The following is a 12,658-nucleotide window of genomic DNA, read 5'->3' on the forward strand; positions in this document are numbered from 1 at the left end:
CTTGAGACACCCCCTTTCAATGCTTCAACTCAACCATTTTGGTCCCCTCTCCCAACAAAGGCTTCCTGGATCAACTTGAAGATCCAAACCAATCCAATCCTCCAATGCATTTCATTTGTCTAGTGTGAAGAAACAGGGTTAACCCAAAGCTGCCAGGACAGAAAATCCCCAGCCTGCACATGTGCTCGTTACTCGGCGAAAAATCCATCCCCATTTTGTTTTGTACATCTCCTGTCTAAACAATAGTAAATACTGCTTATTTGATATACTTGTCCCCTCTGGGCACTGGGATTTGTTAATTTATACTTCTGTTTTTTGGTTTAATAGTGCTGAGAGTTTAGAAACAGGAAAAGCCCACAGGCTCTTTGGACTTATTTTTTCCCTACCTAAACAAACTGTTCTGCAAATAAGGATTTGAAACCTGCTCTCCTCCCTCATCCCTGCTCCTCACCCCAAACAAAAATAAAACAAACCTATAGTGGCTGTGGAGGCTGCTGCAGGCACACACTGGTGTAAAATATAGAGAGAGTAAATATATTATTTCACTTGGCATGGTGCTGGCAAAGAACCCCCAGCTGGCACTATTCATGTAACATGATCCAAACTTTGCATGTACACACAGAATAAGAAGGATCAATTGGCAAACTCCGGTGCCGCCTGGCACAAGCATCTTCACGCTCTCTCTGGAACCAAAGAACTAAAGAATTCTGCACTTTCCAGAAGAAATCCGGTTTTGCTTTTCTAGAGTTTCATTATTTTGCTGCTCCTCCTCGCCGCCACTTCCCTTGGCTCCTTCTTACTCCACTGTGTTATTTAGTCTCATCGCCTTTGTTACAGTTCACCATGCAGCTCTGGGAAGGGGCTGGGGCTGGGGTGGAGGCGGCAGCATTAGCATTGTTAGTCGAGTCCATGCCGTTGGAGATGGCTACTGAATTGACCTCAGAGTTTATGGATTTTGAAAGGTCAATGCCTTGGATGAGGCGGACCAGCTGTTTTACCTTCTCCAAGGAGCTGTGCATCTCCTTCTGTTTTGCCAGAATGGTATTCTTCATTTCCATACATTTCTGCAGCAAATTAGAACAACAAAAAGCTCAACCATTACACCCATAAGGATAATTAGCGGAATGGAAGAGGCTAAGGAAAGGAATTTAGATGTCCATCAATCCAAGTATAGGCATCTAGCAAGGAGGAGAGTTCCAGAAACGGCTGCACCTGGAAGTTCACTTTCCCAGCTTGGAGGAACCTCAAAGCTGCACACACAAATTACTTAATATTTACAGACAGATAAGTTAAATTGCCAGCAGGTAACTACCACCTGCTCTGCCTCCATTTAAGTCATTTCCCTTATAGATTAGGAAATCACCAGAGATGCCTCCATCCTATTGTGTTTCTTCTGGAGGAAAATATGGGGTTAATGTCCAGCTGAAACTAGCAAGTTTTTATTATTTTCTATTAGTATTTCATTTCTGAAATTCCTCCAACTCAGATCTGAAAATGCAGGCATCCTGTAGGAGCTGACTTTGTGGAGAGCACATATGTCCTGCTTATGGGATAGAGCCTTGCTTTCACATACTGTTTTGCCTATTTTAGCAGAAACATCATTCCCTCCCCATAAATAAAAAGGGGGACTTGAAGAGAAAGATGCAGTGCCCTCTTCATTTAAAAATCTCATTTTGGGGCCATTTTTTTCTTGCATGTTACAAAAAAAATCAAGACGCTCTGACAACAGGCAAGGCAAATTAGCTTAACCACTTTATGTCAGGAGCCCATGGTTGAAACTCTCTAAAAGAAAAAGGAGAAGGCAGCCAATACCTTCTCTACGGATGTGGTTCAATTTAATGATGTATAAACCACATAGGCCCCAACAGATGTCCTGCAAGAAGATGGTATCTTTTTTTAAAAAGTTTTGAAGCCTTTTGTCTACACTGATCTTCAAACCCTCCTGGTCTGAGTCCAACTTTTAACATATATATGACAGCAGCAGAAAAACCACCACCATAACTGGAAATAATTGGCCCCATGTTGGCAGTTTGAGTTAAGAGGTAAATAATGAGTCATCCATGGAGAGTGAACTGCCTTCTTCACCTATAGATAGTCCTTCTAGGTCAGGACTGAAGCACATCAGCGAGTGGGTGCTGCCCATACGCATCGCTTGAGAACACATGCACTGCTGCTTGCCAGGCCAGGCCAGCCTAGCCTTCTGGTGATAAAGAGAACATTCTAGTCCCCAAAGCTGTTAATCCAGCACCTTTCACCACTATGATATTTACTTTCTTAAAAGGATACATGTAGCCTTTTCATATATATTATTTATCTGAGTTATTCTACTGTGTTCAGTATTAGATGTCTTTGGACATCAGACACCTTATAAATACTTTTTTAAATAGAAAAAAAAAACAAATCCCAAAGTGTGTGAGGGTGAGTACAGTGAAATACACTAGAACTGTATGATGTCATAAATGTTGGCTATGGAACAGAACTTAGCATTTACAGTTCTCTGATATCATCATGGGACCTCCTGAGGGGCTCATGTTTATATGTGGTGACTTAGGAGTCCAGCTTGTGTGTTATTGTGAAAGAAAGTTACATGCTAACACACAGGTTCTAGTTATTACGGTTACAAAACAAGGTGGAAAACATGGTTTCTGGTTAGGGGGAAAAAGTGTGGCAAGGTGTAATTAACATTAGGCGGGGCACCCAAAGTTTGCCCAAATGAAGACTGCCTTGGAAACTCATCAGAAACCTGAGGGCCAAACCTGTGAGTAACATGGAGACCACGGCAGTTGCTTTCATTTTAGATATAACGGGGCCGTGCACCAAGGCTGTAAGTCCCACCATGCAATTTGGCCTACTGAGTGAGAATAAAATGAAGCATCAGATATTAGGACCTGTAGCTACTTAGGTTGCTCCTCTGTAATAAAAATAAGAGCCATAGAGTCCATATAAATCTCCATGGGTTGTGTTTGTCAACTGTTGGTATTATGGGTTACTGTACATCTGCAAGATATAGCTAGCATAAGTTCATTTAGCTGTACTTTAAACATCCAAAATATCCAAAGGGCAGGAGAAAGAGCAAAGCTCAAATAGAAGCTTACCCAACTCCTACTGACTTCTATGGAAATTGGATCAGGCCTACAGTAGCAGTCTCCAGACTTATGCTCCGCCAGCTTGCATGGTGCTAGAATGAAAGGACTACAGAGAACAAGTGTAGCATTACAGCTGAGAAAAATACTTACTGTTATGGAATTGCTGAGCTGTTTGACCTTCTGCTCTAGTTGTTCTCTTTCTTGTTTTAAATCTGAACTCCATTTAAGTAGCTTCTGTTTCTCCTCTTCTTTTGCTGTAAAAGGGAATAATAACCCTCTCAGTGATGAATATTTAAAGAGTCCCTGTTATGCCCTTCAGATGGAGTCTCTAAGCTACTTCACACAATGGACACATTGGATCATACTGAAATTGTACCTGCCTAAAGTGAAGAGTCACATGAAGCTTTCACAAAGTAGTTGGACTGCCCTTTTCACATTATTACTTGGGTTATCAAGGGTTTTCCCCCTTAATTTCCTTTTTAAAACAAGTCCTACCCAATACCATTCCCAAAATAACATTTTACAAACATGAAAGCAATGCAAAGATGTTCTCTCTTTTCCTACCTGCTTTGTATGCAATATATGAATGAACAATTGCTAAAGTCCCTGGCCATGGGATTGCTTCTTCCTTCTTCAGCATCTGAAAGAAAAGAGTGTGTACATTTAACTGGCACACATTTTACCTCTGGGAAAGGGAGAAAGAAAAAGGGAAGAGACAAAAAGAGAGGGTGAGACAAAAGAATTTATTTCATGGCTATCATTAGGCACAACCTGTTAACATAATGCCTTGCAATCCTGTTCCGAGGTTCAACAGAGGGAATTATTTGCATCTATATTATAGCCTCCACAACAGAGGCTGATTTATCACAAATGTCAGCATTTTCTCACTCCCTCATAACCACAAACATCTTCTGCTCATGACACGTAACAGGTTAAAGAGGAATTAAAAGACAACGTATCTGATCTCAAACTTGCCAGGGGACAGGAACATGGCTTCATGGCTCAGACAAACTGCTGATCTAAGTTGTTCCTGGAAGAAATCCTCTGATGGCACAGAACAGCCTCTGCACCACACATATGAACTTCACACTTTCGAACAGATAAGACATGACACTTTCCCATCTCCACCTGCTCGCAGGATCACATTACTGGTGTTGCCAAACCCTCCTCATAAGGATAAGCATCATACTTATCTTTAAGAGGATAAAAAGATTCCCTCTTAATATACCTTATTTAGGGAGGAAGAATGAAGCTTGGTAGCTCACCAGAGGAATGACCCAGGGGACTGAGGCTGGAGTCACGCTAAAGCAAAATGTCTCTGACACTTCTAAATTTATTTTCTGGTAACTTTTCAGTAAAACAAACCGGTGGGGGTAGGCGGGTGGGGTGTGTGTGAGAGAAAGGAAGGCTATGCCCCCTCCTCCTTCAGCTACAACCATGTTGAGTAATTTAATCTACTGGGATTTTTTGTTTGGTTTTTTATTGTTGCATTATGTAACATGCATGTGGAAATGCCAGGTTGTTTTCTTATGTTATCATCTGGTTAACAGAGGCTCACATGGACTACTAAGGCACTCTCTTAGGTAAGACAGTATGTTAATAGCTTTTGGCTGCTGGCTTAACAGCAATCCATTGTAATTCTTGAAGTTCCAAAATAGGGGAAATGAAAACAGCAATTTATTTCTTTATCTTGTAATCTTTATGCCATTAATGGATGAAATATCATCTCATTATTCCAATCCATTTGTATACTTTTACAGAGAGATTTTGAGGGAAGAAGGTCCAAGTCATTCATCGATAGTCATTATTCTGATATCGAATGTATCACGAAAGAGAACAGGAATGACAACCTCTCTAATGTTTGGGTTTTACCAGGAAGCACTGGCTCAGTATTTTCTCTCTCTATTAAGGGTAGGCTTGTGCAAATATCCTATTCACTTTGGACAAAGAACTACCACCTTTCAGAGAAATTCTGAGTAAAAAAATCTACAGGAAAATCCTTATGGGTCATAGAGAACCTTTCCCAAAAGTTTGTGTGCTTTGCCCCAGAAAAGCAGAGTTGAAACACAAGGGTAACACAAAAGGACCCTGAGTCTGGAAGCACAAAAGTAAGACTTAAAGGCTTAGTATTTGTGAGCATTCGAACAGTGGCAATTTGATGAAATTCACACAAGCCTAATTACAGATCAAATAGATTTGCTCAATGTCAGGCTGTTCCAATCTAACTAAGCCAAGTGATCAGGTTATTTTCTTTAACTCGGAAAATCTTTGTAGTGCACTGTGTGTAACTCCCTATCTTTCAAACAATACCTGGTCTTGACATTTGGGACAGATCCACATGCCCTTGGGAATGGTTTTCAGAGGTGGGTCCAGACAGTCCAGGTGATACACACGTGAACATGTGTCACACATCAGCAACTGCCCGCTTTTCCTGCAAACACTGCAAAAATCCTCATGGATATCGCCCTATAAAATTGAGGGAAGGGGGTGAGAAAGAAGAAGGCAAAAAGTGAACTTTGACCTTTGACATCTACATCCTAGTTGAATGTAAACTCTTCCGCACAAGCTATAGCTATGGGATTCCATATGGCTAAGTTCTTTTTAGGAGGTGTAACTGGAAAACCAGCGAAGATGACAGAAGTACAACTCCCTCTGCCCTCCCCAGGTCAGAGGCCCTAGTGAACATTTGTTACCACAGCCTCTAGTAACAATCCCCACCCCACCATCCATCTTAGTTAGGAAGATTTTCAGTGGTTTTAGCCAGCACTGGTAAGATACCCACTTTCCTTGGTCCTTCTAATCTTTGGATGTAAGCACAGCTCCATGTGGGGAGCATACAAATGAGGTTGCCTCATGTCCACAGTCTTTCCTAAGAAACCCACAGAGGGCAATACTGAACTTTAAAACAACACCAGCAAGTATTTAGAGCACATATGTGACATCTTTTCAAACTGTTACAGTGAAAGAGAAAAGTGCTCTGATTTGTAAATTAAAAAGAATGGACCCAATTCATCCCTGAGGTAACTCCTTTAACTTCACTGAAGTTACATCAGGATACATTTAGCCCATTATATTTTAAAATCCATTGCCCCAGCGTCACAATGACTACTGATTTCTACTTCATCATTAGCCCAGGGCTGTGAGGAGCAGAACGAGGGGATATCAAGAGTTCACACAACCAAGAGGGAAAAAATGTTATTTTCAGCCATAAGAGGCTTTCACAAGGAACGGAAAAGTTAGTAGACAGTGTCCTTTTAAAAATCTATGTTTTACTATTCTTGCATTATTAGTGGAGGCACTTCCTTTCCCCAACTATTCACGCCCCAATGACCCTCCCCCACAATGCAAAATTCATAGCAAGGTTAGGTTTGTTTTTCTCTCTTTATTCCCCTCTCTCTTTCCTCCCATCATTCCCATCTCATGCTTTTGTGATTTTTAATAAGTAGATGTTTGAACAGAAGAACACACAAGGAAAACACCCAAACTCTACCCTTTATCCACCTGCGGGCTGCTCTGGCAACGTGCCACACCTAAGACCCAATGTCTCAAGCCCTCGGCACGCGCAATTTCCATTGAATTCAATGATGTTCCGTACACACAACGCTTATAGAATCTTAACCCTAATTTGTCTAAAATGAAGCAAATTGTAGCTGCATGCCTCTTTAGTATGAAATATTGGGGCATGAAATGTTCCATTTTGACTTGAGTAGCCTGTTCACATGTTGGAGGAGTTTTGCCATTTTAGAATCATGCTAGACTTTGCCTCGCTCCTATATAGTATGTGGCTGGGCAAGAAAAAGTGGATTTTTTCTTTATTAGCGATAATTAGGGCCCTACCAAATTCACAATCCATTTTGGTTAATTTCACAGTCATAGGATTTTAAAAATCATAAATTCCATGATTTCAGCTATTTAATCTGAAATGTCAGGTGTTGTAATCGTAGGGGTCCTGACCCCAAAAGGAGTTGTGGGTGGAGGGGGGTTGCAAGGTTATTACGGACGGGAGGGGGTTGCAGTACTGCTACCCTTACTTCAGCGCTGGTGCTGGCGGCAATGCTGCCTTCAGAGCCGGGCAGGTGGAAAGTGGCGGCTGCTGGCCGGGAGCCCAGCCCTGAAGGCAGAGCCACTGCTAGCACCAGCGCAGAAGCGAGGATGGTTTGGTGTCGTATGGTACGGCCACCCTTACTTCTGCGCTGCTGCCTGCAGAGCTGAGCCCTCAGCCGACAGCCACCACTCTCCAGCCGCCCAGCTCTGAAGAAAGCTCAGAAGTAAGGGTGACAATACCACAACCCCCCTAAAATATCCTTGTGACCTCCGCTGCAACTCCCTTTTGGGTCAGGACTCCCAATTTGAGAACCGCTGGTCTGCCCTATGAAATCTGTATAGTATAGGGTAAAAGCACAAAAAAGACCAGATTTCACGGGGAGAGACCAGATTTCACGATCTGTGACACATTTTTCATGGCTGTGAATTTGGTAGGGCCCTAGGGATAATGTATTAAATGCATGCAGCAAGAGATCCACCATATTTTCGAAGAAAATCACACACAAATACAGTCTGCTGAGGTTTAACTTTCAGACTCCATGACAGATAAGTCTCACTCTATTGGGAGCTGCTCTTCGTCTCTTAACTCCCAAGGCTAACACTGCTGTCCTGTTTTCTAAAGGGTCAATCTTTCTTGAAGCTCAGTGTCATCTTTTGATTCCATAACTTCCATGAATCAAATGAGTGTTGGGTTCTGAGATCATTTAATCTTTAATACTAAAGAGAGTTCTTAAATGTTAATTGAAGAAGCAAATTAGTGAGATTTCATGCCTCCCTTGAAATGAAATTTGTGTTGCTGGGAAGAGCTTCCTTTTCCTCTTTCCTGCATTGTGTGAATGCATAGAAGGAAAAGAAGGCAGACAGGAAACAAGATAAAGGCAAAGAGAAAATCCTCTGCAATCCAGTCTTTAAAGGAAACTCATCCTAGAGCCTTTTGAATTCTATGTTAATGCATGTCCCAATCTTGTGAGGCACTGAACATCCCCAACTACCACTGAACACAATGGCAATTGAGAGCACTCTGCATGTTGCTGGGGCGATCAGTATCTTTCAGGATGAGACCCATTAAACACTGGAGCATCTGATATCCTGCAGAATCAGATCTAAGCAGATGATTTCCTTAATCTCTCAGGCACGTATCAGTTGCTCAACAATTCAGGTTTAGAACTTCTAAATTCAATGGAATGTTGAGTGATGATTCATGTAACAAGATGGGTTAATGTGCGAGGTATTAATTTTCTAGTAATACTCCATATGTACCAACTGGAATGGATACACACACACACACACACACACACAATCCATAGCTCTATTTTCATCTTATCAAGGCAATAACGCAATAGTGCAGAGCATTTTGTGGGAATTAATAACTAGTGGTGGATGGTTCCTGAACTCCCCCTCAACCAGAATTTAATTTCTAGGAACTGTCCCGTGTCTTATTTGTTGTTAATAAATATATGTATAATATGGACCAGATTGTTGTGATATGTCCCCTCTACATTGCTATACTCTGGCCACAGGCTTCTGAAACAGCTCTGAGTGGCCACAAGCAGCCTAGTGTAATGCATGCTGGAGGCTGAGAAGGCCTGAAGCTGGCCCCAGAATAGGGGAAGCACAAAAGGTAACAGTCACTTTTGGCCTCACCTCCTCTGTTCCTACTGTAGCCTAGACAGAACAAAAAAACAACCCTAAGCTCTTCAGGGCAGAGACTGGGTCTTTTTTATGTTTGTACAGTATCTAGTACAATGGGGCCCTGGAATTTAGGTATCACTGTCAAAAAAAATAAATATAACAACCAGCACTATATGTACATGTGTGTGTGTAATCTCTATATTTAGATATATCTATATCTATCTATCTAGACAGAAGATAGATATTACATCATAAAAAGCCTGTGGGAAAAAAGAGTAGGTGACCATGTATTTAAAGACAGCATTATTATGCCTATGCACAAAAGGGCTGAATTAAGGTTGTACTGGCAACCTTAATTCTTACGTCCCCTAACATTTGAAGGCTTGCCTTTGCAAATTGAATGAACATTGTTGTTTGGATGTAATTTCCCAAGTTTTTAAAAAACTTAAAAACTGAAAGATATAATTGTCATCCTGTGGTACCATACTGACTCCCACACGTGGGTCATCACCATGATTGGGATATTTAGGTCCACAGCACAGCCCTATATCACTTCAGCTAACAGTAACTGGTAGCAATAGATGGCTGTTTTCTTCTAAGCAGACCTGACACTAGAGTGGCATGGAGACACATGCGTTGCCAGTGGATTTTAGAGCTATTTACTAGACATCATAGGAATGTCGAGACTCCAGAATAATGGGATTAATTCCAGGTTCTTTAGGAGAGTGCACTCAAGTGATTACAGATCTCTCTGTCCCTTCCGCTCCTTTCTCCCTCTGCCTCAATCTTGCTCCGGCCCATCTTGCCCTCCCCCAGCCCAGCTTCTGCCTCTCTCTCCTACCTCTTGTTCCTACTCCCATGACCCTCATCGTTGCCCCTCCTTCCCCCGCTCTTGTGCCTTTACCCTCTCTCCTGGCTCCTGCTCCTAACTCTGTTCCTTCCTAGGCTCTTATCCATCCTCCCAGGCAGAGGTCCTGCCCTTGTCTCCACCCTCTGCATCTCTTCCCCTCCAGCACCCTATTCCTTACCCTGCTCCACTCAAGTCAGTTTGTCTCCTTCCTCTCCTCCAAACTGCCTGTGTGCCAGCAGAGATAGCATGGACAGCACAGGAGAGTCTCACTGCCCTCAGTTCTGGTGCCTGGTATCACAGGTACTCCTGGAACCTGGGAGCAGCAATCGCAGTAAAAGTCCTACTTGGCCTCGGGATGGAGCATGACTAGTCACTCTGCATGTGCAGTCTAGTCAACTTGTAGAAGATGTGAGGGGATGGAACATGCTCAGTGTAGCTGGATTCATCAGAGAATTTTGCTGCCAAACTGTAACAAGCCTCTACTGAGAATGTGCAAACAGATTTTTCACAGGCATATAGTGTGGCCAAATTTGGGGGGATTTTCACACAGATGTCAAAAGGCAAATCCCTGACTCAAACGCCATACCCATGCTAAATTTCAAGTCCCTGCTCCAAAACATGGATGCAACAAAACAGTTATCAAAAATTTTTTTAACTTGGGCAAAACAAGTTATTTTCCTTAATTTTGTTTTGTTAAATAGCTGAACTGTTTTATGTGAAACTTTAAAAAAAAAATTCAACTTGAGTTAGACACCCATCATGGAAAGTTTCAGCCCAAGTGGTTTAAATTTGGCAAAACTGTCAGCAACTGAAAACAGAGTCTTAAAATGGAAAGCATTGGGCAACCTGCACCACTTATAATAAATATAGATCTTTATAAGCTAGCACCATTCTCCGAGTATCCAAGTATATCTTGTGTTGAATATCTAATTAGTAGGGCCCTACCAAATTCATGGCTGTGAAAACACATCATGAACCATGAAATCTGATCTACCCTGTGAAATCAGGCATGGAGCCAAGGGCTCCTCCCTGCGCAGGGCTCCAGCTGCTAGTCCAAGCTGGGGATGGGGAGGGATGAGACTTCCTCTTCCCCTGCAGGAGCGACTCCCAGGGTGGGTCAGACCCATCTCTGGAAATTTCCCCCTGCTGTAGGAAGCTTGGCGGTTCAAGCTGTCACAGCCCCCCTCCACGCAGAGAGGCTGCAACGGCTTGTGCTGTCACCTCCCAACGTGGAGAGGCTGCGGCTGCAACTGTCACGCACACCCTTGTGCAGAGAGGCTGCGGCTCCAGCTGTCATCCCCTGCGTGGAGAGACTGCGGCTCCAGCTGTCACCTCCCACCCACTCAGGCAGGAGGCTGCCAGGAAAACCAGACCTATGGTAACCCACCCTCCATACCCTGTGACTCTCACTTCTGCGCTGCTGCTAGCGCTGGCTTTAGAGCTAGGCACTCAGCCAGCAGCCTTCCTCTCTGATTACCCAGCTCTGAAGGCAGCGCCCCTGCCAGCAGCAGGGCGGAAGTAGGGTGGCGATCCCATAACCCACCTACAATAGCCTTGTGACCCTTGCACCCTGACCGCCTTTTGGGACAGTACCCCCACAGTTACAAGCATGTAAAATTTCAGATGCAAACATGAAACAGTAATTTTACCCCCTGGCCATGAAATTGACCAAAACAGACCATGAATTTGGTAGGGCCCTACTAATTAGATTGTACGCTCCTTGATTAAAAGGGCCGTATCTTTCTCTTTGTCTTCATATATAACACCAATATATTACTGGTGCTTAATTAATTAATATTTTGTATTTCCATAGCCAAGAATTTTGAAGTCTTTTACAAACGTTAAGTCTCAGCACCCATGTGAACTAAGGAAGTACCATTATCCCATTTTACAGAAGGGGAAATTGAATCACAAAAATGATTTGACTTTCTCAAGGATACACTGTGAGTTTGTGGAAGACTATGAATAGAACACAGATCTCCTTACTTTCAGCGCTGTTTTTACATCAAAACCCATTTTTCCTTATAGTAGTTATTAGGGCTGTCAAGCGATTAAAAAAATTAATCGCAATTAATCACACTGTTAAACAATAATAGAATACCATTTATTTACATATTTTGGATGTTTTCTACATTTTTAAATATATTCATTTCAATTATAACAGAATACAAAGTGTACAGTGCTCACTTTATATTTATTTTTATTACAAATATTTGTACTGTAAAAAGCAAAGGAAATAGTATTTTTCAATTCACCTAATACAAGTGCTCTCATACAATCTCTTTACATTAAATTTGAACTTACAAATGTAGAATTATGTACAAAAAAACCACACACCTGCATTCAAAAATAAAACAATGCAAAACTTTAGAGCCTGCAAGTCCACTCCGTCCTATTTCTTGTTCAGCCAATCACTCAGACAAACAAACTTGTTTATATTTGCAGGAGATAAGGCTGCCCGCTTCTTGTTTACGTCACCTGAAAGTGAGAACAGATGTTCTCATGGCATTGTTATAGCCAGCATTGCAAGATATTTATGTGCCAGATGTGCTAAAGAGTCATATGTCCCTTCATGCTACAACCACTATTCCAGAGGACATGTTTCCATGCTGATGACGAGTTCTGCTTGATAACAATCCAAAACAGTGCGGACCGACATGTTCATTTTCATCATCATGAGTCAGATGCCACCAGCAGAAGACTGATTTTCTTTTTTGGTGGTTTGGGTTCTGTAGTTTCCACATCAGAGTGTTGCTCTTTTAAGATTTCTGAAAGCATGCTCCACACCTCACCCCTCTCAGATTTTGGAAGGCACTTCAGATTCTTAAACCTTTGGTTGAGTGCTGTAGCTATTTTTAGAAATCTCACATTGGTACCTTCTTTGCATTTTGTCAAATCTGCTGTGAAAGTGTTCTTAAAATAAACAGCATGTGCTGAGTCATCATCCAAGACTACTATAACATGAAATATTTGGCAGAATGTGGGTAAAATAGAGCCAGAAACATATAATTCTCCACCAATGAGTTCAGTCACAAATTTAATTAAC

The 12,658-nt window shown here is 42.1% G+C and overlaps 2 protein-coding genes across 13 annotated transcripts in view; one reads left to right on the top strand and one right to left on the bottom strand.

The window, feature by feature from the left end:
• The window catches only part of LARGE2 (LARGE xylosyl- and glucuronyltransferase 2), a 79,717-nt gene that overhangs the window by 53,923 nt on the left and 13,136 nt on the right, over positions 1-12,658 (top strand). The gene's annotated exons all lie outside the window — the stretch shown is intronic.
• PHF21A (PHD finger protein 21A) overlaps positions 84-12,658 on the bottom strand; it is a 251,601-nt gene continuing 239,026 nt past the window's right edge. For 5 of the 6 annotated variants that reach the window (XM_084631686.1, XM_084631689.1, XM_084631685.1 and 2 more), the window contains 4 exons: positions 5,397-5,552; positions 3,651-3,726; positions 3,237-3,340; positions 84-1,064 (listed from right to left, as the gene is read on the bottom strand). In XM_084631686.1, the coding sequence (XP_084487812.1) occupies positions 810-1,064; positions 3,237-3,340; positions 3,651-3,726; positions 5,397-5,552 (591 nt within the window). In that variant the 3' untranslated portion in view covers positions 84-809. The remainder of the gene's footprint in view (positions 1,065-3,236; positions 3,341-3,650; positions 3,727-5,396; positions 5,553-12,658) is intronic. The other variant, XM_084631690.1, reaches the window with a different exon arrangement.

The sequence above is a fragment of the Lepidochelys olivacea genome, assembly GCF_965140295.1.
Source record: "Lepidochelys olivacea isolate rLepOli2 genome assembly, chromosome: 6".
Classification (NCBI taxonomy): Eukaryota; Metazoa; Chordata; order Testudines; family Cheloniidae; genus Lepidochelys; species Lepidochelys olivacea.